The sequence below is a fragment of the Oryctolagus cuniculus genome, chromosome 2 (assembly GCF_964237555.1).
Source record: "Oryctolagus cuniculus chromosome 2, mOryCun1.1, whole genome shotgun sequence".
Lineage (NCBI taxonomy): Eukaryota > Metazoa > Chordata > Mammalia > Lagomorpha > Leporidae > Oryctolagus > Oryctolagus cuniculus.
This window is the reverse complement of record NC_091433.1, coordinates 154,163,386-154,191,140: the sequence shown is the minus strand read 5'-3', so window position 1 is coordinate 154,191,140 and position 27,755 is coordinate 154,163,386. Positions and strand designations below refer to the sequence as shown.

Sequence of the window (27,755 nt, the reverse complement as noted above, 5' to 3'; positions counted from 1 at the left end):
CAACTCTTTCTAAAACTTACTTTTTTAAAAAAGATTTATTTATTTAATTGAAAGACAGAGTTATAGAGAGGCAGAGGCAGAGAGAAAGGTCATATGGCCAGAGCTGGGCCAATTTGAAGCTAGGAGCCAGGAGCTTCTTCTGGGTCTACCACATGGGTGCAGGGGCTCAAGCACTTGGGCCATCTTCTGCTGCTTTCCTAGCCCATAGCAGAGAGCTGGATCAGAGGTGGTACAGCTGGGACATGAATTGGCATCCATAATAGTCTTTTTTTTTTTTTAATCCATTTGGTCATTCTATATCTTTTTACTTGGAGAATTTAATCTGTTTACATTCAAAGTAATGATATAGACAAGGACTACTGTTGTTTTGATTCTCGTTCCTAGTTTTACTGTAGGTTTTTTATTTCCTTCTGCATCTCTCAAATCTTTCACAGTTTTTTTATTGAAACTCAACTCCTCAGATGTTTTCTCTTTTCATACAGTTCCACAGTTCCCTTTCTTCACTCTTCTGGATTCTTTTTCGTCTTCCTGCTGTGTATTTTCAAATAGCCTGTTGTCACGTCTCCTGATTCTTTCTTCTGTTTGATCTTTTCTGGTATTGTTGCCTTATTTTGTATTTTAAATTTTTCTTAGTGTAATTTTCAGTTGAAAGATTTGTGTTTGATTTTCAACAATTACTTTCATCTCTCTATCAAGTCACTCTACTAGAGCATTAAATCATATCTGTGTTTGCTTGAAGTTCATAGCTTCCTTAAAAATAATTTTTAGTTCCTTTTGTTATTTTTAAATTAGCTTTAATTTTAATTAGTTTTTAACAAATTCAGTGTGATTTGTAGATAAAATTCTAAGAACATGATATTCCCTTCTTTCCTCCTTTCCTCCCTCTGTCTCTCTCACATCCTCTTTCCTTTTCCCTTTCTTTTTTAGTTTGGGATAACATTTTAAATTCACATTATAGTAAAAAGGCTTAATACTTCACTGAATAAGAAGTTTTTTTTTTTTTTTTTGACAGGCAGAGTGGACAGTGAGAGAGAGAGACAGAGAGAAAGGTCTTCCTTTGCTGTTGGTTCACCCTCCAATGGCCGCCGCGGCTGGCGCACCGCGCTGATCCGATGGCAGGAGCCAGGAGCCAGGTGCTTTTCCTGGTCTCCCATGGGGTGCAGGGCCCAAGCACCTGGGCCATCCTCCACTGCACTCCCTGGCCACAGCAGAGGGCTGGCCTGGAAGAGGGGCAACCGGGACAGAATCCGGCGCCCCGACTGGGACTAGAACCTGGTGTGCCGGCACCGCTAGGCGGAGGATTAGCCTAGTGAGCTGCGGCGCCGGCCCTGAATAAGAAGTTTAATATGTAAAAAGCAATGGTAGTATAGTTTAATGGGAATATAGACAATGGCCTTACAGTAGTTGAATGGAAAAATGACCATGTCAACCAAATACAGTAAATTTTAAAGTAATCTTAGAACATTAAAACTATAGTAGTTTAACACTCTTAACATTAGTTTGACAAATACATAACAAAGTTTTACAAAATCTTATTTGCAGCAATACTGATATATAGAGACATTTCTTTATTTTTTTTTTAGCATTGAGAATCCTGTTTTATGTATTTTTCCCAAGAAATCTTTCATTTAATTAGTACAAATTTCATAGATACAACTTTAGGAATACAGTGATTCTTTCCATCATACCTGCTCTCCCATGTCCACCCCCACCCCCCACCACCATCTCACCTCCTCCTCCCTCTGCCATTTCTAGTCCCATTCTCCATTAAGATTCATTTTCCATTAACTTTATACATAGAAGTCCAACTCTATACTAACTAAAGATTTCAACAATTTTCACACACACATACACACACACAAATGGAGAACAAGTTTTATAGTTAATTCTCATTATATAACTCATTGAGGACAGAAGTCCTGCATGGGAAGTAAGTACACAGTGACTCCTGTTAATTTAACAATTAACACTCTTACGTATGACATCAGTGATCACCCGAGGCTCTTGGCATGAGCTGTCTAGGCTATGGAAGCCTTCCGAATCCACAATCTCTGTCATTCTTTAGAAAAAGCCATAAGCAAAGTGGAAGTTCTCTCCTCGCTTCAGAGAATAGTACATCTTCTTTGATGGCCACTTGTTTCCACTGGTGGTGTCTCACAGAGATCTTTCATGTAGGACATTTTTTTTTTTTTTTTTTTTGCCACGGTGTCTTGGTTTCTATTCCTGAAATGCTCTCATGGGATTTTCAGCCAGACCAGAATGCTGTAAGGGCTTATTCTGAGGTCAGAGTACTATTTAAAATGATTGTCATTTTGTGAGTCTGCTGTGTGGACTGCTTCCCATGTTGGAATATTTTTTCCTTGTTAATTATATTTATTAGTATTACCATGCATTTGATCCTATTTATATGATCTCTTTAACACTTAATCCTATCTATATGATCACTTTAACACTTTAATATGGTCATTTTAACACTTAAGATATTTTTACCACCCAACTGAATGGGATTTGGGGTCCCATGGCAAGTTTTTAAACTGTACACTTAGAAGTAAGTTTGTAAGAATGTATGCAGAACTATACAGCTTTACATTTACAAACTTCCTCCCCTCTTTCTTATTCTCACTCTTATTCTTTACTGAGATATATTTTCAATTGACTTTATATACATAGGATTAACTCTATGTTAAGTAAAGAGTTCAACAAATATTATGAAGAAAAAAACACTGTTCTTGACAGTCAAGAAGGGCTGTTTAAGTTATTGCTTCTCAAAGTGTCAATTTCACTTCTACAGATGTCTTTTAGGTGTTCTAGTAGTTATCATAGATCAGGGAGAATATATGGAATTTGTCCCTTTGGAACTGGCTTATTTTACTAAGTATAATGTTTTCCAGATTCATCCATTTTGTTGCAAATTACCAGATTTCATTTTTTTTGACAGGCAGAGTGGACAGTGAGAGAGAGAGAGACAGAGAGAAAGGTCTTCCCTTGCTGTTGATTCACCCTCCAATGGCCGCCGCGGCCAGTGCGCTGTGGCCAGCGCACTGCGCTGATCCAATGGCAGGAGTCAGGTACTTATTCTGGTCTCCCATGGGGTGCAGGGCCCAAGTACTTGGGCCATCCTCCACTGCACTTCCCTGGCCACAGCAGAGAGCTGGCTTGGAAGAGGGGCAACTGGGACAGAATCCGGCACCCTGACCGGGACTAGAACCTGGTGTGCCGGCGCCACAAGGCGGAGGATTAGCCTAGTGAGCCGCGGCGCCGGCCCAGATTTCATTTTTTTTTACCACTCTATAATATTCCATAGTGTACATATCCCAATATTTGTTTATCCAGTCTTTGGTTGATGGGCAATTAGGTTTATTCCATGTCTTAGATATTAAGCTGCAATAAACATGGAGATACAGATAGCTCTTTTATTTGCTGATTTCATTTCCCTTGGGTAAATGCCCAGGAATGGGATGGCTGGGTCATATGGTAGGCCTATATTCAGATTTCTGAGGTATCTCCAAAATGTCATCCATAGTGGTTTTACCAGTTTACATTTCCACCAACAGTGGATTAGGGTACCTTTCCCCTCACGTACTCTAATTCTTCTCTAATTTTAATTATTCCTTTCTTTCTACTAGTTTTACGTTTGGTTTGCCTTTGTTTTTTTTTGATCTTTGAGATGCATTGATAGCTCATTTATTTTGTACCTTTCCAGTTTCTTGATGTAGGCACCTATTGCTATAAACTTTCCTCTTAACACTGCTTTTGCTCTATCCCAAAGTTGTGATATGTTGTATTGCCATCTTCATTTGTTTCCAGGATTTTTTTGACTTTTTTTTTGATTTCTTCTATGACCCACTGTTTATTCAGGATCATGTTGTTCAGTCTCCAAGTGTTTGCATATGTTCTAGAGATTCTTGAGTTGCTGATTTCCAGCTTCTTTGTATATGTGGGTGTTCTAATATTCAGTGGATATATAATTGTTAATTCTTGCTGGATTGAGACCTTTATCATTATATAATGACCTTCTTACTCTTTTTACTGCTTTTAAGTTAAATATATTTTATTTGATAGAATTTGGCTACTCTGCTTTCTTTACTTAAACAATAATTACAAATTTTATGTAATTAGTATATAAATATTCAGGAACGTAGGGGCTGGTGCTGTAGCGCTGTGGGTTAACACCCTGGCCTGAAGCACTGGCATCCCATATGGGTGCTGGTTCTAGTCCCGCCTGCTCCTCTTCCAATCCAGCTCTCTGCTATGGCCTGGGATAGCAGTGGAAGATTGATGAAGTATCTGGGCCCCTGCTCCCACATGGGAGACCCAGAGGAGGCTCCTGGCTCATGGCTTCGGGTTTGTGCAGCTCGGGCTGTTGTGGCCATCTGGGGAGTGAACCAGTGGATGGAAGACCTCTATCTCTGTCTCTGCCTCTCCCTGTAACTCTGTCTTTCAAATAAATAAAATAAACCTTTAAAAAGATTTAGGAACATAGTGATATTTCCCACCTTATTCTCCCTCCCACCCAAGCTCTCACCATTCCTTCTCCTTCCTCTCTTATTCCCTCTCTTTAATTTTTACAAAGATCTACTTTCAGTAGATTAACACATAAGATTAACCCTACACTAAGAGTTCAAAAAGAAGGAAAAAACACTGTTCCTCAATAGTAGAGACAAGGTTTGCAAGCAGTCATTGAATTGCAAAATGTAAACTTTACTGCTGTATATTACAGTTTGGTACTCTTTTAGTTATACAGGTAAGGGAAAATATATGTTATTTGTTTGGGACTGGCTTATTTCACTGAGAATAATGGTTTCCAATTATATCCACTTTATTGTAAAAACAGGATTTCACTGAGTAATATTCCATTATATGTATATGCATACACACACACCCCACAATTTTTTAATCCAGTTATCAATTAATGGACATCAGGGTTGATTGTATATCTTATCTATTTAGCTGAAGTAAACATGGGGGTACAGATGAATCTTTCATAAGCCGATTTCATTTCCCATTGGTAAATTCTCAGGAGTGTGATTGCTGGGTCATATGGTAAATCTGTTTTCAATTTTCTAAGGTATCTACATACTGTCTTCAACAATGGCTGTGCTAGTTTACATTCCCACCACTAGTGAATTAAGGTACTTTTTTCCCCACATCATCACCAGCATTTATTGTTTATTGATTTTGGTATGAGAGCCAGTCTAACTGGGGTGAGTTGATACCTCATTGTGGCTTTCACTTGTATTTACCTGATAGCTAGTGCTCTTGAGTGTTTTTTCATGTGTCTATTGGCCATTTGAATTTCTGCTTTTGAAAATTGCCTGTTCAAGTCTTTTGCCCATTTCTTAACAGGATTGTTTGTTTTGTTATTGTTCAGTTTCTTGAACTCTTTATAGATTTTGGATTGTAATCCTTTATCAGTTGCATAGATTGCAGTATTTTTCCCCATTCTGTCAGTTGCCTCTTCACTTCCTTTGCAGTGCAGAAGCCACTCAACTTGATGTAATCCCATTTGTCTATTTTGGCTTGGTTTGCTAATGCTTCAGTGTGTTTTCCAAGATGTCTTTGCCAATGCCAATGTCTTGCATACTTTACCTGATGTTCTTCTCAAGTAGTTTGATGTCATCAGGTTGTAGATTTAGATCCTTGATCCATTTTGAGTTGATTTTTGTGTAAGGTATAAGATAGGTGTCATGTTTCATACTTCTGCATGTAGAGATCCAATTTTGCAAGCACCATTTGTTAGACTGTTCTTTTGTCAAAGTATAGTTGGTTGTAGATGTGTGGATTGATTTATGGAGTTTCTATTCTGTTCCATTGGTCTGCATGTCTATTTTGTGCCAATATCAGGCTGTTTGGATTATAACTACTCTGTAGTATGTCTTGAAATCTGGTATTGAGATGCCTCTGGCTTTGGTTTTGAGATTTAAAATTGCTTTAGGTATTTGGGATCTCTTGTGTTTACATATGAATTTTAGCATCATTATTTATAGATCTGAGAAGAATATCATTGGTATTTTGATTGGGATCACATTGAATCTATGAATTGCTTTTGGTAGTATGGACAATTTGATGATATCAATTCTTTCAATCTATGATCATGGAAGATTTTTTTCTTTTTTGGTGTCTTATATTTCTTTAATGCTTTGCAATTTTCATGGTAGAGATCTTTCACCTCCTTGGTTAATTGTTTTTAAGATGTTTAATTTTTTGGTAACTATTATGAAAGGGATTCATGTTAGAAGTTCTTTTTCAGCTATTTCATTGTGTGTGTATCCAAAGCCCATTGATTTTTGTGTGTTGATTTTATATATATCCTGCAATGTTACTGAACTCTTACATGAATTTGAATAGTTTCTGAGTGCAGTCCTTTGGGTCCCCTATGTATGGAATCATGTCATCTGCAAATAGATAGTTTGACTTCTTCCTTCCCAATTTGTATTCCTTTGGTTTCTTTTTCTTGCCTAATCACTCTGGCTAAAACTTCTAGGACTATTTCAAATAGCAATGGTGAGAGGGGGCATCCTTGTCTGGTTCTGGATCTCAGTGGGAATGCTTCCAACTTTTCCCCATTCGGTTGGATGTTGGCTGGGGATTTGTCATAAATTGCCTTTATTGTATTGAGGAATGTTTCTTCTATACCCAGTTTCCTTAAAGTTTTCATCATGAATGGATGTTGTATTTTATCAAATACTTGCTCTGCATCCATTGAGATAATCATATGGTTTTTGTTAAGCAATTTGTTAATGTGATGTTTCACACTAATTGATTTGCAAATGTTGAACCATCCACGCATACCAGGGATTAATCCTGCTTGGTTTTGGTAAATGATCTTTCTGATGTGTTGTTGGATTTGATTAGCTAATATTTTGTTGAGGATTTTTGTATCTATGTTCATCAGGCCAGTTGGCCTGTAGTTCTCTTTCTTTGTTATATCTTTTCCAAGTTTAGGAATTAAGGTGATTTTTGCTTCATAGAAGGAGTTTGTGGGGATTCCTTTCCTTTCCATTGTTTTGAATAGCTAGAGAAGAATTGGAGTTACTTCTTTTTAAATGTGTGGTAAAATTCAGCAGTGAAGCCTTTTAGTCCTGGGCTTTTCTTTGATGGGGGAGGGTCCTTATTACTGACTCAATTTATATTTTGGTTATGGGTCTGTTTAGGTTTTCTATGTCTTCATGGCTCAATTTAGGTAGGTTGTATGTATACAGGAATTTATTCATTTCTTCTAGGTTTCCCATACAGCTCTTTGTTGTAATTCTGATGATTCTTTTTATTTCTGTGGTGTCTGTTGTTACATTTCTTTTTTCATCTCTAATTTTATTAATTTGTATCTTCTCCTTTTTTTGGTTAGTTTGGCCAATGGTGTGTCAGTTTTGTTTATTTTTTTTCAAAGAGCAGCTCTTCATTTTGCTGATCTTTTTGTACTTTTTCAATTTTGTTTATTCTCTAATTATAATTATTTCCTTCTCCTATTTTGTGTTTGGTTTGCTGTTGTTTCTCTAGGTCCTTGAGGTGCATTGATAGCTCCTTTATTTGGTGCCTTTCCAGTTTCTTAATTGTTATAACCTTTCCTCTTAACACTGCTTTTGCTGTATCCTATGATTTTTGATGTATCCTATTAGTTTTGATGTATCCTATTAGTTTACGGTGCTGGCCAGTAATTTTTAAAGTACTGCATATATCCAGAAAAGTTTATCTAAAGGTATTTTGCATTGAGTAAATCTATAATTTATTAGATCAAATATTTAGGAAGAGTTCAAGAGAGAAAAGACTTTGTGTTCTTGGCCAGCGCCGTGGCCCAATAGGCTAATCCTCTGCCAGCGGCGCTGGTGCCCCGGGTTCTGGTCCCGGTTGGGGTACCAGATTCTGTCCCGGTTGCTCCTCTTCCAGTCCAGCTCCCTGCTGTGGCTCGGGAGTGCAGTGGAGGATGGACCAAGTCCTTGGGCCCTGCACCTGCATGGGAGACCAGGAGAAGCACCTGGCTCCTGGCTTCGGATCAGTGCAGTGCACTGGCCGCAAAGCGCCGGCTGTGGAGTGCTGGCTGCAGCTGCCATTGGGGGTGAAGCAATGGAAAAGGAAGACCTTTCTCTCTGTCTCTCTCTCACTGTCTACTCTGCCTGTCAAAAAAAAAAAAAAAAAAAAGACTTTGTGTTCTTGATATAAAAACATGACTTTGTTTAGTTAGTAAATGGTTGATAGCTGTCCACCCTCCACAGAAGTGTATCTGAAAATCCAGGGGAATAATACGTTATTATTTCTTCTGGATAGAAGTTATTAATATTGTTGCTATATTCTTGAAGGAGAGAGCCAGGTTCCGCTTTTATCTCCTGAATCCTTTTAAGGCCACTGCTTGTCACAGAAAGTCGCCGAGCTCTGCTGCTGTGTGGCAGCTCCAGCGCATGCTTCAGGATGTTGCGGGGGCGTCATACAGGAGGGGCTCGAGGGCTGGGAGGTGGATGCACTTCTGGAGGATGTTCTTGATGGCTTTTTCACTCTTTACCTGGATGTCCTCAGAGCTCTCCACTGCCATGTGCAAGGACAGCAGGACTGGCAGGGTGTTGGTGACCACAGAGGCCCCGGGCATGCTCGTGAGTGTGTCTCCCAATCTGTCCTAAGGCCCAAGCAGTTGCAGCCTTAATGTGATCTTCTGGCTCTTCTGACAAGCAGATTGACAACTGGGGCACACCCTTGGAACTTATGACAGTCATGGCCAGGTTCTCAGAATGAGCCGCCACATAGCGGAGCATCATGATGCCGGGCAGCCGTATGTTCCCTTTGCAGGAGCCAACGGCATCAATCACAGCAGCCACTCCTCCTCAGTTAACTCTCAGTTGGGAGATCTCCGGTGTATGTTTTGCAATCTCTCTAAAGTAGAGGCGTTTTTCTTCACATAGTCATCCCTGTCTTTCAAATAGGTAAGCACGACTGGAAGGATCTCAGCTTCCACGACCATCTCTGTGAGGTCCACACAGTGTTTGGCTATCTGGCTGAGTGCAGAAAGGACCTGGCACTTCAATTTTGCATTGGGACTGACGATCATCTGGGCTAAGTGAGCAGTGGCTCCTGCATCCACCACAGTGTGTGCTAATTCCAGACAGTGCTTTGCAATATCGCTGAGGGCCAAGGCAGCAATCCTTTTCAAAGCAACCTCTGGCTCCTGGATACAGAGGACTAAGAGAGTAACAGCTCCTGCATCCACCATAGCTTGTGATAGGTCTCATGTTATGTAAGAAATGACCCAAACCGTAGCAGCTTACAATATCACTTATCTGTTTTTGTGGGTCAGGAACCCAGGAGCAGCTCAGCTTGGTGGTTTGGGCTCAGAGTCTGGTACAAGCTGTGGTGGCAGTCAGTTGTTGAGAGGCCTCAGTGTCTAGCTGGCTACCAGAAAGGGACTACATTAAAAGAACTTACCTGTTAATAATTACTTTAATGTCAATGGACTAAATTGTCCAATAAAAAGACACTGAGTTACCCAATAGATTAAAAAACAGGACTAACTACATGCTGCTTACAATAAACTCATGTTGCCTCTATACACCTAGATTGAAAGTGATTGAAAATCAGAGAGGAAACAACATTGTTAATTGACACTATAGACTAAATGGACCTTATGGATATCTATAGAAAATTTCATCTAACAGATGCAGAATATACATTATTCTCACCAGTCCATGGAGCTTTCTCTAGGATAGATCACATGCTAGGCCATAAAGCAAGTCTCAGCAAATTCAAAAAAATCAAATACCATGCATCATCTTGTTTTGGCTTGAATCAAACATTATTGCAAATTTAGAGCTTAATCTGACCCAGTGTACTCACCTTGAAATTAGAGTGTAATGTCTAGATTCAAATGCCTGTGGGAGGCAATAACAGGTTTTTTTTCATTATGAACTTTAAAATCTCAGTATGCTTCAATAATTTTTTTATTTCATTTTTACTTATTTTTCTCAGTGCTTTTTAAATGATACATTACAAATACTCTTAGAATATTGGCCCTCTCTATTTATATAGTATTTTTTTTTTAATTCACAAGCTTTTATTGGGATTCCGCTCCCAGGCGAGGTTCCCCGGTCCCAACAGAGCGGGGAGCCGTGGAAGTCACGTGTCAGAGGTTGGGAGGGCTCCTTTTATAGATACAGGGTGTGGAGGTTAAAGGTTGAGGCAGATCTGATCCTCATTGGTTGACCTTTAGGCACCCACAGGGACCTTGACAAGGACTTTTCTTCCCCGGAAGTGCAAGTAGGGACTCTCGATTCCCAGAAGTGTGGGCCTGCCCTCCTTGCAGATCCCAAAGCTACCATCCTGACCTTTTGATGATAGGAAAGGGGGCGACGATGAGTCTCTCTGGCTACTTCCTGTTGATTGGGAATGTTGTCTACAGGGGCCTGCTGGGGGTATCTTGGGGCTCCGCAGGGACAGGCATGTATGTATGGAGAAGCATCTCGTTGACTGCCTGGTTACTGAAGGCCTTGGTTCATTCCATTATCACCTGCTGTAAACACTTAAACAGACATTGTAGTATACAAGTCAGGGTGAGAATAGCAACCAATGATCCTAAGAGTGGCATTAACCAGGGAGAAAGGCCACTCAACTTTTGCAGGTAGTGGGGTTTGTCTGTAGAGAAATTCTGGATAATCATACAAATTAAGTGGAGGAGAGGACCATCAATACACACAGGTTGGGAGCAGAGTCATTAATGTTAGAGTAGAGGCTATGATTACAAAGGAATGAGGCCCAAGTGGGCTAGACAGGGTGTAGAACAAAGGACAGAGTCATTATTGGAGAACCTAAGAAAGATACTATCTAAGCCACAACTAAGTTTTCTGATTGAGAGGCAAATAAAACCTGACAGAAGGGGCTTGATAATAATCTGGTGGGCTTTAGGCCTTGTAAGTTAAGAGGCCCAGACCTACCTCTTCACATGGGGTGCATCATAAGGAAGGTGTGAACCTCTTTGGGTAAGGCACCCTGCTGACTTCCATTACCTCTCTTGGGAGGAGAGCTGGCCAGGTGAAGGCAGATGTCATCTCTAACAGGAAATGTACAGTTCTGCCTGCAATTTTGCTGACCCTACTTGGCCATCCCCTCAGCTACGGTGGTCACTTTGGAAGCTGGGCTGAGTGAAGGGCTTTTCAGCTTAGAACCAATAAGATCTGTGGCTCTGACCTGAAGTCCTTTGATTCCAGGGCAGGTCCATTTCCAGTGATCCAACTCTTGGCTGGCAGAGCTGCCAGGGCTGCCAGGGCTCTTTACAAGCTGACTTCTGCTGAAGGCCAGGCTTACCACATTGAAAACCACTGCAATGGACTGGCCTGTTGGGTCTCCCTGATTGCAGATCACTGTACAGAGCTACATTTAATAGGCCTGTCACCTATCTTTACATTTCTGATACCTAGCTTTCTTTTCCTCCTGATTTTTGTTAAAGCAGACCAGAGGATGCAAGTCAAGGGGGTGCTCAAGTCCCATCTCTATCTTTGTGGCCTAAACTAGAAATCTGTAGCCACAGGCATGTTCTGATAGTGGTTTTTCTGAGGTAGATAATGCCCATGAGGAAAGCTATCTCCTCACTTTAAAACTTTCTTTCCCTTTGTTTGGTTTGAAAGGGAGGTCTTGCCTGTTTACTGTGCCTATGGCAAAGTAAATCTAGCTGTGAAATTATAATTTAAGCTTTCATTTTGGCGATGCTATTACAGAAAATGTTAGCTATCCCTTTTATAAGATCTAAAAATCAAATTGTGCACCTTGGAGAGTCCTTCAGAATAGAATTAGTTTCCTACCTTGAAGAGAATAGAGAAATGAGAGAACAAGTTGGACTTAGAATAGAGAAATGGGGGTGCCAGTCCCAGATCACTTATTGACAATAGCAATATCAAATGAAAACTTACAAAGCAGTTTCAATCATTAGATAACAAATATAGCAGTTTCAATACTAGCTTTTTAAACTCTTTAACTGTTTTTTAATTTACCAATTGATTCTAATTATTTTCTGCTCTTAGTAACCTCAGATAACCATATTTACTCTCAGTTGGTACCTGTAACATTGTTGGCTTCATCTGTTTACAGAGCCATCCCAAAATACGAAATACAATAGATGTGGCCAGAAAAAGTCCATCAGAACCTATAGGGGGACAGCTAAGCATAGAACCAACAACGCTTTAGTTTTATGAGCAGCAAATCTGATATATAAAACTGTGGATGACAAAAGACTTTAAGTTGCCACGTTTAAAATTATAAACTTGTAAACTCAACAAGAGGCACTTGCTTACTTCCCATAGCATTTTTGAAAGCATCAGTAGGATTTTACAGAACATTTAAAGCCTATGTGGCTTTCTCATGAAGATCCAAGATTTCTTTTGTAACCTTCTGTGACTTCCACACACCCCCTTCCACTTACTTGAAACATTCCATTTCCATTCAAGTCTAGAGTAAACTAGCCATCAGGATGAAGTCAATCTTACAAACCTTGTCCTTTATTTATTCAAAATAACTCTTCCCTTTTAACCTTCCTTACCAAATGCACATTTCTATACTTGTTATGTTTTCCATCTGCCAATTTCCTTGATTTATGTTTTAAAATATCCTGTTAAAAATCTCAGGTTAAGATTAAGGTAACACATCAAATTTCAGCCTGAGTTACTCCAATGTTGAACTCTTTTCATAGACAGTTTATAAACTAACCCAAAAATTTTTTATAGAATATAACATGCTGAGTATACAAAAGTTTACATTTAGACACATTTATCTCATTTGCCTTTACCCAATTTAAATTAGCAGTTATATCTAAATGACTTAAGATGCTGATATTAACTATCGCTGTCTGAATTCAATTAAAATTAAAATTGTTCATATAAAAAGTACTAATTACCCATTGCTGTTTCATTGAGTACTGATTACCCAGAAACCTGTTAAAATAAATTGCAAAATAAGTTTAGCAAGTTACAAAGCAATATTTTCAAAGGTAGTGATCTTCCTAGATTTAAAGAGAAATTCCTTCGATCTCAGTGTCTAGTTAGTTGCATTTTTCCTAAGAACACCTTAGGCCCATGATGTCATATTCAGTTGGCCATGTAGGCTTAGGCACTTGACCTAAAACCCAGCAGACCAGAGGGGTGGGGTGAAGAAGGGAAAAAAGAGAAGGAGAGTGTAAGAGACAAGAGAGGAGAGGAGCTAGTGAGGAGAGAAGAGAGCAAGAGAGAAGAGAAAGGAGACCAGAGGAGGAGGCTAGAGAGCCACGTGTTCAGGAATAGGTGCTTTTAAAACTTTGCCAGAGGGCAGCCAGGGAAGCAGGAGCAGCGAATCCCATTAGGGTGGGGGTGGAGCTTGACACTGGTGGTTGGGCCACATGGCTACCTGGCTTTCAGCAATGGCAGCGGGGAGAGGCAGGACATGGTGGACATGGCAGTGGGGCGGAAGAATGCACATATGGGGACGGGAGGTTCCTGGCTAACTGTGGGGTCCCCAGGAACTCGGGAGGGTCCAAAAAGGTGGAAGGTGGAGAGTTTGGCAGTAACACAGAAGAGGCATCCTTAGGAGGTGGGGCTGATCTTGGCTAGCAAGACCTGGGCCGTGGAGCAGGCAGAGAGGAAAGTAGGGGAGAAAGGAGTAAGACAGGAGCGGAGGTCCCAGAAAGCCTGGACGTATGGGACCTCTGACCATTCACTCTCCCTGTGGCAGAAATTCTCAAGGTAATTAGGCCATACTTGGGTGGAGTAGAAAATTAGGAGTTTATGCCGTAGGTCCTGGGCCAGTCCCAGTTTCTTCAAGTTCTTTAGGAGGCAGGCCAGGGGGCATTTTGAGTCCCACCTTCAGGATTGGCCAGATCCCATGGTTTCCCCGGCAGCCCGGATCTACTAAAATTCGGGCAAGGTGTCCCCTGTCCTGGACTTCAGTAGACAGACTAGAGGTCAGTCCTCTATGGGGCCAAGCCAGCAGCAGGACGTCTCCACAGCCGCTGGGAGGCTAAACAGTGGAGAAAAGAACCCACGTGCACACGATTTGGAGGTCTCTGTCTGGACGGAGAGGTAGCCGAGATCTCAGAGGCTGGGACAACCCAAAGGAGGGAGGGAGAGCAGGGGAGGAGTCACTTACAGTTGGTAGAGTGTGGTCCGTAGTCAGCCTGGGGCACCAGACAGGTTCAAGGAGCGAGGGGGCCTCAAACCCAGAAAGGGGAGGCGTGCACCCTCAGCTCCCAGGTTTCGGCACCATCTGCAAGGTGTCTGGTGCATAACAAATCTTCCCAGGCAGATGAATCAATTAATTCACGGGCTTTTATTGGGATTCTAATCCCGGGTGAGGTTCCCCAGTCCCAACAGAGTGGGGCCTGGGGAAGTCGCCTGTAGTATGTTTTATTATTGGAGAAAAAATAACTCATGATCTCATTTATCCCACATCCCTTATCTTTTCAAATGTAAGATATCTGGTCTGGGTGCTAAACCTGTGGTTAAGATGGACGCATCCCAAATCAGGGTGCCTGGGTGCGGTTCCCGGCTCTGGCTTCTGACTCCAGCTTCCTGTCAGTGCAGACCCTAGTAGGCAGTGGTAATGGTTCAAGTAATTGGGTTCCTGCTACCTGTGTGGGAGACCTTGACTGTGTTCCCTGCTCCTGGAACAGGCCTCAGTCCATCCCTGGATGTTGTGGACATTTGGGGAGTGAGTCAACATATAGGAGCTCTTTAATAAGTAAAAATAAAGATACAATAAATCAATTTAAAAGGCTTACACAAAGCAAAGTGATAATTATTATGACTATAATAATTACACAAAACAGTGATAATTATCCTTGCGTGCTAATATAACTGGTGATAGTTCCAGTGGTAACTCCACAGAGTACTGAGAGGTCACCAAATTGTTTTGGGTCTGGTGCACTTTTATTAGTTTCAGATAATTCTGGAACAAAATCCTATGAGAAATTGCCTATACCAGTAATTTTGAAACTTTTTTTTTTTTTTGCCTGGATCCACATTAAGAAAGACATTTGAACAACCTGGTATGTATCTGAGTGCCCATTGACACAGATAACAAGAATGAAACAAAAATTTCAGGAGATTGTTTGCATTTAGAATAATGGCCTTCTACGAGTATATTGTCTGTTCACTTGTTTTTTGTTTCATTTTAAAAAAATGCATGAAATTTAGCAATTAATGTCATTTCACTAGCCACAGAAAAACATGAATTTATGTGATAAAGATAGAATGACAAATCTTAGTCTGTTTTAAGAGAGAAAATTATTTATGCTGTACAAGTTGAGTGGCTGTTTACCTTGCTATCATGATTTTTACTTCCAGACACTGTTCATCATGTCCAAAGTAAGCATTTGTATCATTTTATAGTAAAATGCCATACAGTAACTTTCTACATCTTTAGAGACACAATACCTTGGTAAGTGTACCGTACTCTTTTGTAGATGGAGGTTAAGATTTGCTGTGTTGTAGGACATTTGGGGAAGAAGTGTGTATTCTAAGTCTTATGCTAGGACATTTTGAGATTTTTTTCAAACTTTTTCTCGATGCTTGCACCTTTTAGTGCATTCTTAAATACTTCTTACTCCTCTCTGCAGGCCAAGCAGATCTTTTTGAATTTGTACCGGGGTGGTGGCTGAGTGGCTGGCCGACTGCTCTTCCTTAATACACTTCTTTTACCTGTGTATTCAGTGTGCACAACATGTCGGGTGGTGCCACAGTAAGCACAAGCTGACATCTGTGCAGATGAGACTCCATAGAGCAGTAGGGCCTACTGCTGACTGATGTCCTGCTCAGGTTTAGTCACTTTAGTGTAGGAAAGCAGTAACTTCAGCAGCAGGAGTTAATTGGGGTGGTAAAGCAGGACATTTAGTAGGGAGATTCTATTTTGACTCATGCTGGTAGGTTAATGTTATGCTTATTTTCATGTAAATATACTCTGGGTCAGGTGGGAACTCTGTGATTTATAACTGGAAAGCTAAATTATAAGTAGAAAGCCCATGGTAATGACTCTTAGGAAAAAATGACATTAATAAAAATTAGTAGTTTCCCCTTATCTGTGGGGAATACGTTCTAAGACACCCCAGCTGAAACTGCAGACAATACTGAATCCTGGGAGTATTGTTTTTGTATATGCCCTGCAGTGTTACCACACAGTCCCAGAGTTAATCTGCCCTCCCAGGTTTTATACACTGGTGACTTTCTTTGCATCACTATTCATATGTGTTGGGCCACAGTGAAGTAAAGGTTAGTTGCATGTCACTGCTTTGACACCCAACAGGTTGTTCTGATAGATGGCTGGCAGATGACTAACAGCATGGAAACACTGGACAAAGGGATGACTCAGGTCCTGGGTGGGATGGAGTGGGGTGGCACAATATTGCATGATGCCAGTCAGAATGACACACAATGCAATATTATCCAGCTATAAAAAAGAATGAAGTCCTGTCATTTGCAGCAAAATGGATGGCCTTATTTTAAAATACTTTATTAAAATAATAGACATAAAAATTTGGGGGATTACTATTTTGGGGATTACTACATGATACTTCAGGACTTCTATATGATGTAACGTCCAGTCATGGTAAACAGATATAACTCTTCAAACACTTAACATTTGGAGCTTTTCTGTATCTTGGGCTAGGAACTAAACTTGAAATTGAAGGTGCTGCTGAGTGGCTCAGGATTTTTGTGGAGACACATAACAAGATCAAACAGGAGTTTAAAAAGATGAGTGGTAGACTTTACCAATTGACACTCCTGTCTATGGCATCAGTAATCTCCCTATGCTCCAGTCATGAGTTTCCAAGGCTATGGAAGCCCCTTGAGTTCTCCGACTCTTATCTTGTTTAGACAAGGTCATAGTCAAAGTGGAGGTTCTCTCCTCCCTTCAGAGAAAGGTACCTCCTTCTTTGAAGACCTGTTCTTTCCACTGAGATCTCACTCACAGAGATCTTTTGCCAGAGTGTCTTGGCTTTCCATGCCTGAAATACTCCCATGGGCTTTTCAGCCAGAATGAATGCCTTTAGGGCTGATTCTGAGGCCAGAGTGCTATTTAGGGCATCTGCCATTCTATGAGTCTGCTGAGTATCTCACTTCCCATGTTGGATCACTCTCCCCTTTATTTATTCTATCGGTTAGTGTTAGCAGGTACTAGACTTGCTTATGTGCTCCCTTTGACTCTTAGTCCTTTCATTATGATCAATTGCGAACTGAAATTGATCACTTGGACTAGTGAGATGGCATTGGTACATGCCACCTTGATGGGATTAAATTGGAGTCCCCTGGTATGTTTCTAACTCTACCATTTGGGGCAAGTCAGCTTGAGCATGTCCCAAATTATATATCTCTTCCCTCTCTTATTCCTACTCTTATGTTTAACAGGGATCACATTTCAGTTAAATTTCAACACTTAAGAATAACTGTGTATTAATTACAGAATTAAACCAGTCATATTAAGTAGAACAGACAAAAAAACTACTAAGAGGGATAATGTATTAAGTTGTTCATTAACAGTCAGGGCTATGCTGATCAAGTCACCGTTTCCCATAGTGTCCCTTTCACTTCAACAGGTTTCCTTTTTGGTGTTCAGTCAGTTGTCACCGATCAGGGAGAACATATGGTATTTGTCCCTTTGGGACTGGCTTATTTCACTCAGCATGATGTGTTCCAGATTCCTCCATTTTGTTGCAAATGACTGGATTTCGTTGTTTCTTACTGCGGTATAGTATTCTAAAGAGTACATATCCCATAATTTCTTTATCCAGTCTACCGTTGATGGGCATTTAGGTTGGTTCCAGGTCTTAGCTATTGTGAATTGTGCTGCAATAAACATTAGGCTGCAGACCGCTTTTTTGTTTGCCAATTTAAATTCCTTTGGGTAAATTCCAAGGAGTGGGATGGCTGGGTCGAACGGTAGGGTTATCTTCAGGTTTCTGAGGAATCTCCAGACTGACTTCCATAGTGGCTTGACCAAGATAAGAGTCGGAGAACTCAAGGGGCTTCCATAGCCTTGGAAACTCATGACTGGAGCATAGGGAGATTACTGATGCCATAGACAGGAGTGTCAATTGGTAAAGTCAACAACAGGAGTCACTGTGCACTTACTCCTCATGTAGGATCTCTGTCCTTAATGTGCTGTGCATTGAGATTTAATGCTATAACGAGTACTCAAATAATATATTTCACTTTGTGTTTCTATGGGGGTGCAAACTGTTGAAATCTTTACTTAATGCATACTAAACTGATCCTCTGTAAAAAAAAAAAAAAAAAAAGAAAAGAAAAGAAACTATCAACTCCCAACTTGACTCTCACTGGGATTAAACATGACAATAGGTCTGATCTGATTTCATCATCATTAAAAAAAATCATCTATTATTTTTCACTTTATGTTTCTGTGTGGGAGCAAACTGTTGAAATCCTTACTTAATGTATACTAAGCTGATCTTCTGTATATTAAGATAATCGAAAATGAATCTTGATGTGAATGGAAGGGGAGAGGGAGTGGGAAAGGGGAGGGTTGTGGGTGGGAGGGACGGTATGGGGGGGAAGCCATAGTAATCCATTATTCGTACTTTGGAAACGTATATTCATTAAATAAAAGTTAAAAAAAAAAAGATGAGTGGTAGAGAGTTTGAGAGAGTGGTCATAGGAAAGATACTGGATATGAATAAAAATAGACATCATAGTAGTTCAGGAGTACAAGAACACAGCCTGAGATGTGGATATAGCAGTAGGAATACAAAACAAAGATCTGGTGTGCATGGCAATTCAAGGAATAACTGACAGAGCTTGATGAGAGAAAGGCTATGGAGATGAGAGATGCAGTTAACTGTGACTCATTATGTTAATACCTAAAATTATAACGTAGAAAAAGATCAATATTTGTGCAAAAGGTTATGAATTTCAAGGTATGTGTTCAAGTATCTTGGGTTCAAACCATATTTAAGTGTATGATTTAAATACAGTTTCTTCACAGGATTGTATTTTCTCCTTTCTCCATTGGCTTACTTATTTTCTTTGATTCAAAAGGTTTATTGTGCAGTTCTGTAACAGCATGACTAGTTTGCCATATTGCTGAGATTAATGCTACAACACTAGCTTAGAAGAGAAAGGATTGCATTTGAATAAAGTCAGGTAGCTGTTTAGAGGAGTCAGAAATGTGAAACACACAAGAGTGGCCAGTACTGTGGTGCAGTGGATTAATCTTCCGCCTGCAGCGCTGGTGTCCCACATGGGTGCAGGTTCTAGTCCTGGCTGCTCATCCTCCAATCCAGCTCTCTGTTATAGCCTGGAAAAGCAGTAAAAGATGGCCCAAGCACTTGGGCCCCTGCACCTGCATGGGAGACCCAGAAGAAGCTCCTGGATTCTGGCTTTGGATCAGTCCAGCTCCGGCTGTTGTGGTCATTTGGGGAGTGAACCAGTGGATGGAAGACCCTTTTCTCTGTCTCTCCATCTCACTGCCTGTAACTCTACCTCTCAAATAAATAAAATATTTTTAAAAAGACACATAAAAGAGGTAGTTTATACTTCATAATCTTGTGAGCTTTTTAGAATCACATTGCATAATAGCTTAAGGATTGAAAGAAGACTAGATGTGTAGAGTCTAGCTAATCCTAGGTGTTCGTCTAATAAAATGTCAAAGGAGAGCTAGAAACTGGAAGTAGTCCACATAGTCATTGATAGGAGAATGGATACAGTGCTATATTCATATAGTGGAGAGCTAATCAGCAATGAAAAGGATTGATCTGTTGAGTAGCAAAAACATGTTGAGTCAAATAAATCTTACACAAAATAGTGTATAGACTGTGTGATTCCATTTATATGAAATTCTAGAATAGGCAAAAACAGGGAGGGGGAGAAAAATCAGAACAACTGTTATGTCTGGAATGCGGGGGCGAGCAGCTGACTGCAAAGGGGCCTGAGGGGACTTCCGATGGTGTTTCACACCCTGATGGTGGTTTGAGTCACACTGGTGTATGCGTTTCTGAAAACTCACTAAATGATATGTTTAAGATCTATCCACTTTACCATATGTCCACTTTACTTAAAATACAAATGATTTTTTAAAGATGTATATATTTATTTGAAAGGGTTCCACACAGAAGGAGAAGGAGGGAGAGAGGTTTTGCATTGGCTGGTTCACTCCCCAGTTGGCCACAACAGCTGAAGCTGGGCTGATCTGGAGCCAAGAGCTTTCTTTGGGTCTTCACACGTGGGTGCAGGGGCCCAAGCACTTGGGTCATCTTCCACTGCTTTCCCAGGCCATAGCAGAGAGCTGGACGGGAAGTGGAGCAGCTGAGACTTGAACCAGCGCCCATATGGAACACCGGCACTGCAGACGGTGGCTTCACCCGCTACACCTCAGCACTGGTTCCACCAGCAGTAAATCTTGAACCTTGGTGAATAACAGTCTGAAATTGTTTAGTGCAGATAAACACTTACTTCTGCAAATTACTTTGAAATGAATAAGAAAAGATATAAGATGAATTGATGGGTAGATAAATAAAATAATGAATAATTATTTTGGCATGCATTGAAGCCAATATAGTAAGATGTTATTAAATCCAAGTGGTGATACATAGATGTTTATTATACAATTTTTTCTTTTTTCTTGAAGATTTTTTATTTCAAAGGCAGAGAAAATGAGAGCAAGGCACAGAGACAGAGGGAAGGAGAGAAAGATCTTCTGTCTGGTGGTTCACTTACCAAAGGTCCACAACAGCCAGGGCTGGGCCAGGCCAAAGCCAGGAGTCAGGAATTACATCTAGATCTCCCACATGGGTGGAAGGGATCCAAGCACTTGGGCTGTCATTCATAGTGCCTTCCCAGATGAATTAGTAAGCTGGATCAGAAGTGGAGCAGACAGGACTCGAATCAGCACTTCATTTGGGATGCAGTGTTGTAAGCAGTGACTTAACATACTGTGCACAATGCTGGCCCCACAATACAATTCTTTTAATTTTTTGGTACATTACAAATTGTTGGGGTAAAGTCGCTGGTGATGCTGGCATTCCATTTAGGCACAGGTTCGTGTTCCAGCTGCTCCACTTCTGACCAGCTCCCTCCTAATGGCCTGAGAAAAACAGTGGAAGATGGCCCAAGTGCTTTGGCCTCTGCTACACCCATGGGAGATCCATTTGGAGCTCCTGGCTTTGACCTGGCTCAGCTAAGGATGTTGAGGCCACTGGGGGAGTGAACCAGTGGATGAAAGATCTGTCTCTCTTTCAAATAAACCTTTAAAAAATGATCATAAAATGTTGGTGAAAAATTAAGGAAATCTGAATGATTATTAAACACTTGGATGGCTATTACTTATAAACATGGGAGTCAGTAAGACACTCATTAAGATACTGGAGTCTTAGAGCTTCGAGTTTGAATACTACTAGTTGAAGCTTTCATTAGTTTTGAGAGCTTCAGCAAATTATAATAGCAAATTATAATAGATTTTACTCACATAAGATGGATAATATCTATAATAAAGCTTTATGAAGATTAAATGGTTCAAATTATACAAAATATAAAGATATTTAACATATGGTGAGTTTTAATAAACTATATAAAGTGTACAAAAACATTGCAACTAAATCTATAGTTTTGTTGTAAGAGCTGATTCTAAAAAGTGAAAATACTTTCTAATAAATATTAAATGTATTTTTCAATACCTGCCAAATGATAGAAATTATGAAAGTTAATTTTAAATATTTAAATACTGTCTTTCACTTAAATAAAAAGATACAGCCCTATAAAAGTTTTTTTCTTATAGACTTCATAATTTCAGAGTTTTTCAGTGCATTTGTTAGTTACCATTGCCAAGATCCTGAGGTAATAGAAAGGGAAGCAAAATGAACAGAGACAGGGCTCCTACCCGTGAAAAGTTTACAATATATAATTTAATGTTTCATTACTCTTCACAGGCTGAACACCAAATCCAGCAAATAGGCTGAAATATGCATTTGGATGTTTACCTTACATTAAATTTTAAATAGAATCTAGATAGAGAATAGATAAAAATTCCCAGTGCAGTGCTGTCCAAATAGAACTCTGTGTAATGATATATTTTGGGTCTATGCTGGCCTACATGGTAACCACTAGTCATATATGGCTACAAAATCCTTGAAATGTGCAACAGCAAACCTATATTTTATTTAGTCATGTGTGTGGCTAGTGGTGCCCAGACCGGACAGTGCATCTCACAAACTATGTTTTATAATTTCTATCTGCAAGGAACCAATACTTTCGTAGAATGCAGTAAAAATTGCTACAAAATGAAATGAAAAAAACCAAAGACATGCAAAATACCACCTCAATTTTTCTTATTAGATTCAACAAGACATAAAATTATGCTGTCAAAATTACTATGAAAATTTCTAAACACTCCTGTATTTTATGTCATCTATACCCGTGACAAATAGCTTTCAGACTGGCAATGGTTATTCAGTCATTGAACTAGGTAGGAGTCTCTTACCTCATGTGTCTACATAATTTCCTCAAACCAACCCTTTATATTAAAATGACTTTTTAAAAACATATTTTGGTACAATTCAATAATGCAGTTACTCATAGAACAGTTAACAGTCTTTGTAGCAAGGCTTATCCAGTGCTGCCATATATTGAGACTGCAATGTGGACAGCCTCAAGGTGGACTGCACAGGCTTATTTGACCCAGCAAAGCCATTTTTGCAGTTAGAGGTGTAAGCTGAAGCATCCTTCCTTCTATAAAGTTCAGCCCGATGTTTACAGCAGCCAAATTTGCTCAGCAACAGAAAGAAATCCCTTCGGAATGCCTTTGTGAAAATTGCATACAGAAATGGATTGGCACAAGAATTGACAGGATAAAAAAGGACAAGTAAAACTTTAGAGTTGGTTACTGTGATGAGGGGCACTTTGAAGGCAGCTGAGATGGCAAAAAAAGAGATGGGTGCCATACAGGTGAAATCGGTGAAGATGAGGATCGCCATTTTCTTAGCAATCTTTGTGTCTTTGTTGGTAGCCATCAGCTCTGGATTTTGAACTGCAAAATAAATTTTAATGTAGCAAGCACAGATGATGATGAAGGCTACCACATTAAGTATCAGGATGGTTAATATGTAGACTTGGGAGAGAGTGGTTTCCACATCCATGGGGAGGCAAATGCTGACCTTCCTGTAATTGCTGACACCCACGAGGGGCAATATAGCGATGAGAGTAGAAAAGAGCCATCCTGCGAGCATAATGGGGACGGCGTGTCTCAGCCGCAGCTTTTGGTCCAGCTGAATAGCATAGGTGATGGTGTGCCACCTTTCCAGAGTGATGACTGTGAGGGTGTAGACAGAAAGCTCACTTGCAAATACAGTGAAAAAGCCGGCAGCACTGCACCCGCTCCCTGTCTGCCAGTCTATGGCATGGTTATGGTATTGGCCTTTGGTTTGGGAATCAACTGAAGCAATGAGCAGCAGATAGAGTCCCATGCAAAAGTCTGCAAAGGAGAGATTACACATGAGAAAGCGGGGCACCGTGAGTTTGTAGCGACTGGTCAGGAGCACTAAAAGGACAGTCATGTTTCCTGTGATGGCTAGAATGTTAATCAGCCAAATCAGCACCCTAAGGAAGTCATATCCCATGATGTCTTCACAGGGGTTGAATGCATCTGGTTCAGGAGCACATCGGAGGGTTTTGGGTGAGCAGAAACCATAATCATAGTCCCAGCCACTCAGCTCGCTGTCAGCAAAGATGGCAGAATAACTGTGGGAAGAATATTGGCTTGATGTAAACTTGAGGTTTTCTATCATTCTGGGTATTTAAAAATTAAAGAATCATCCTTAGTGTTTTTTAAAAGCCTACAAAACAAAGCTACAACAGTCTTAACTTTACATTTATTGAATGATCTGAGAACTTAGATTTGATGTAGGAATTCCTTTATTCATTTATCAGTCACCAGTCCATACGTCACACTGATGCAAAGACTTCCGGAAATTGTTTACACTGGATGATTTCCTTTGGAAACCAGATTTAGAGGCATAAAATTTATTCTCCAAATTTAAAAGAACCTTTCCTTGCATTTTCTATTTATCTCATTTAGTTGTCGACCAGACTGCTACCAAGCTATTTGCAGTGGCATACAAATGGAATGGGGAGGCTTGTGCTGTTGGAAATCATCAGGCACTGATAGCCTTCTTTGCACCCAAGTTCTCAGCTAAATCTAGGAGCAGAGGAAGAATCAGTTAGACAATAGGAAGAGATAGTGAAATAGATACCAGAGGGGTGTGAGTCAGAGAGTGAACTCAAGAGGGACTCCTAGGACAGAGACAGTCTCTCTGCTGTCACTCCCTTCCAACTTAGCTACTCCCTGAGTTCAAGTGTTCATCCTCTTTTATGGGGAAATCATGTTTGTTCTTTACATCTTTTCTCCAACTCTAGCTCTCTCTCTGGTCCATTCTGTGTTAGGCTCCTTTGGAATTGCCCTTTCTAAATTCAGATCTGTTCATTTTACTTACCCAATTTGAATCTTTTCCATGATTTTATTGACCATGGGATAGAATCTAGTCTCCTTTTGATAGTCTCCTTCCTTGGTCTGGAGCCTGATGCTGCATGGTTCAGAGCATGGGCTTTGCGGTGACACTCTCAGGGCCCCATCTTGGCACAGCTGCTTACAGGCTATATAAACCTAAGATAGCTAATGAACACCTCAATGTCTCAAGTTGTTTTCCAAATAGGGATAATAACACTTTCCTCCTTAGGGTTGGGCTAAGGATTAAATGTGTTACTATGTGTAGAATAATTATCGACACCATAAATATTAGGGATTCGTATAATGAGCTCTTGCAAGGCCCTTGTGCAGCTTTCCTTTGGATCACATAAAATGACCTGTGATTCTCTTAGGTCAGTTCTACTATTTGACTCATTTGCCTCTGTATGTCTTGTTTGGCCTGCCAAGAATTTCCTTCCTCTCCTCATCTTTCTGGTGAATTCTTCTTCATGCTTAAAGACAAATTCCTTTTGGAAGCCTTTTTTGATTCTGCTCCCCAGTAAGTTTATGATCCTTTCTCTCTGTTAGGGTTGCAATTAGTACCACTGCAGATATCAAAACACATTGCAGTTAAATGATGGATGTCTGCTTTCTTTAATAGTCTATTGACTTCTTGTAGGAAGAAGTCTATGTCTTATTTCTGAAACCCCAGTGCCTAGAACAGTTTGGGCTCAAAGTGTCCATTCAATAAATGGTTTGTGAAATGAATAAATCTAAACCAGGATGATCCTTACTCTGAAAGGAGCTGACAGGTTGCAGGGACAATGAGCATGTACAGTGTGATGCATGTAGGCTCAACAAATTTCTGTTTGCCCACACTCTGCTAAAATAATCTTGGGAGCTGGAGAAATGGGCATAATTTTTCAGTCAAGGCTATTACAAATATATATTTTACCTTAGGGTTCTCGTATTGAGAGTATTTTTCTCTAGTCTCCAAACTTCTCATGTTCTGTATTGGGAAATGTGCACCTAATTCACTGAGTGGATGAAATAATATATTTGAGGAATACAATACTGAAAGGAAAGAACACAGATTTTAAAAAAGGAATTTGTGGCCGGCGCTGCGGCTCACTAGGCTAATCCTCCGCCTTGCAGCGCTGGCACACTGGGTTCTAGTCCCAGTTGGGGTGCCGGATTCTGTCCCAGTTGCCCCTCTTCCAGGCCAGCTCTCTGCTATGGCCCGGGAGTGCAGTGGAGGATGGCCCAAGTGCTTGGGCCCTGCACCCCATGGGAGACCAGGAGAAGCACCTGGCTCCTGCCATCGGATCAGCGTGGTGTGCCGGCCCACAGCGCACCAGCCGTGGCGGCCATTGGAGGGTGAACCAACGGCAAAGGAAGACCTTTCTCTCTGTCTCTCTCTCTCACTGTCCACTCTGCCTGTCAAAAAAAAAAAAAAAAAAAAAAAAAAAAAAAAGGAATTTGTGGCCTGGGACTCCAAAAAAGATGTTAAAATTATGAGAGACATGAGAGAGACTAACAGGGCACTACAGAAGAGCTGCGCTATGTACGGATTGCATAGGAGCATCTTCTGTTTTGTTACTAAATACCTTTGGACACAGTGCTTCATATCACATTAACGTTGCTACCTGTTTTTTAATCTCTAAAGAGAAGAGATGGTTGTATGCAACTATGAAAATAGATGATTAATTTCTTAGCATTAGAAAGGTCCCTCAAGACCATCTCCTTGAGCCCCTCATTTTAGTACGTGGGGAACCAGGATGAAAGGAGGTAAATGACCTGCCCAAGGTCTCCTTGGAGCACAGTGTCAGCACGAGGCTTCACCAACCTCACTGTTCCACAGTATTGTCTTTAAAGTGTGGCACTTGGGCCACCTCCATCTGAGTCACCAGATTCCATGATTGTTTACAGTCCTTGTCTCTTCTGTGGAGGAATACTTTTTTTTTTCTTCATATTATTTGTTGAACTCTTTTACTTAGTGTAGGGTTAACTTTATGATCATTAAGTAAACAAAGTGGATATTTGTAAAACTTAAGAGTTGGGAATGGTAGAGGGAGTGGAAGAAAAGCTGGAGCATGGGTGGGAGGGAGGGTAGGGTGGGAAGTGTCACTATGTTTCTACATCTCTACATATGAAATACATGAAACTTGTATAACTTAAATTTAAAAAAGGGAGATTTCTGGCTTTACTCCAAACCCTGACTTGAATTCTCTAGGGACAGAGCTCAGGAGTCAGAATTTGAAGCAAGTTCTCTGACTGAGTCCCACAAAATAGTCTTTGTTAAACCGGGTGAAAATATTCCAGTAGTTGCTGCCTTGACTTCCTTTACCCTTTTCCCCTATCAAAAGTTCTTCCGCTGCAAGAAGCACTAATTGAAAACCCTAGAAATTCTGCCATAACTTCTGAATACATTTATATCAATAAGCAGTCAACATTTCTCCCTTCGCCTTGCCCCCAGTTCTCTGCCCTCCCTTTCTCTGCTCTCCTGGAAATACGTCTAGGAATTTTACTGCTTGGTGATTCGTCTTCAGACCAAATACTCACCGGCTGCTGCTTACATTGGTGTCCTGAAGGACAAGCGTCATGCTTGCTGACAAAGCCAGCATGGAGCTGATGTTAGCTCAGCAGGGAGGCTTTGACAGGGCATGTGAATGGACTTACAGGGCTTAGTAATACTGAGTTAGGCGAGGGAGAAGCTGTAGCAACACTGCTCAAAAGAAAGGAGAAAAGATGGGACTTTTAGGAGGACAATGGGGCTACCCATAGCACTGAGGATACCATGTTATCTTAGAACAAGAAGGCTTAATGGCTGGTCTAGAATTTCTAAATACCAGTGTCTCAGGAATAAACATGATGGAAAGTGAGGGGGGGATTTATCATAAAAATTGTTTCCACAGGGAATGCCCGCTGGATTTAGATTGTGCATTGATTTCAGATAGTTTTGGGATGCTAAGGATTAGGGGACTTAAAGCAGTGTTAGCATAGCAAATTTAGGATCGGATGCTCATTTAGGAAGAACTGGGATAGGAACTTATGAGAATTATTGATGGAGGTTAAAGTCTCTCCTTCCCCCAAACCACCCCTTGGTGCTCCCAATTACTGAACCCAGATATGGTTTCCTGTGGATGGGAATAAAATCATATGTTTGTAAAAGCGTTCTATGGACAGTGACTGACAGCTTACTGAGAGGGAAAGGGTGGAGGGATAGGAAAGGAACACTGGAGGATAGATGGTGTCCAACCAGAATGAAAGGAAAGGAGGAAGAATGATCCTGTCTGTTGTAGGCACCATCACTTTATTAACAAGCTCTCATGGTTCTGAAGAGCAAATAATAC

At 40.6% G+C, this 27,755-nt stretch overlaps 1 protein-coding gene and 1 pseudogene across 7 annotated transcripts in view; both read right to left on the bottom strand.

Annotated features, from left to right (window-relative positions):
• Positions 1-8,124: 8,124 nt before the first annotated feature.
• LOC100343546 (sperm-associated antigen 6-like) lies at positions 8,125-10,298 on the bottom strand (annotated as a pseudogene).
• A 9,063-nt stretch (positions 10,299-19,361) lies between these two features.
• Positions 19,362-27,755, bottom strand: part of LHCGR (luteinizing hormone/choriogonadotropin receptor) — a 55,226-nt gene continuing 46,832 nt past the window's right edge. For 4 of the 7 annotated variants that reach the window (XM_008254426.4, XM_008254428.3, XM_002709875.5 and 1 more), the window contains one exon: positions 19,363-23,678. In XM_008254426.4, the coding sequence (XP_008252648.2) occupies positions 22,526-23,678 (1,153 nt within the window). In that variant the 3' untranslated portion in view covers positions 19,363-22,525. Of the gene's footprint in view, positions 23,679-27,755 lie in introns of all 7 variants that reach the window. The other 3 variants (XM_008254429.4, XM_008254430.4, XM_051842931.2) reach the window with 2 other exon arrangements.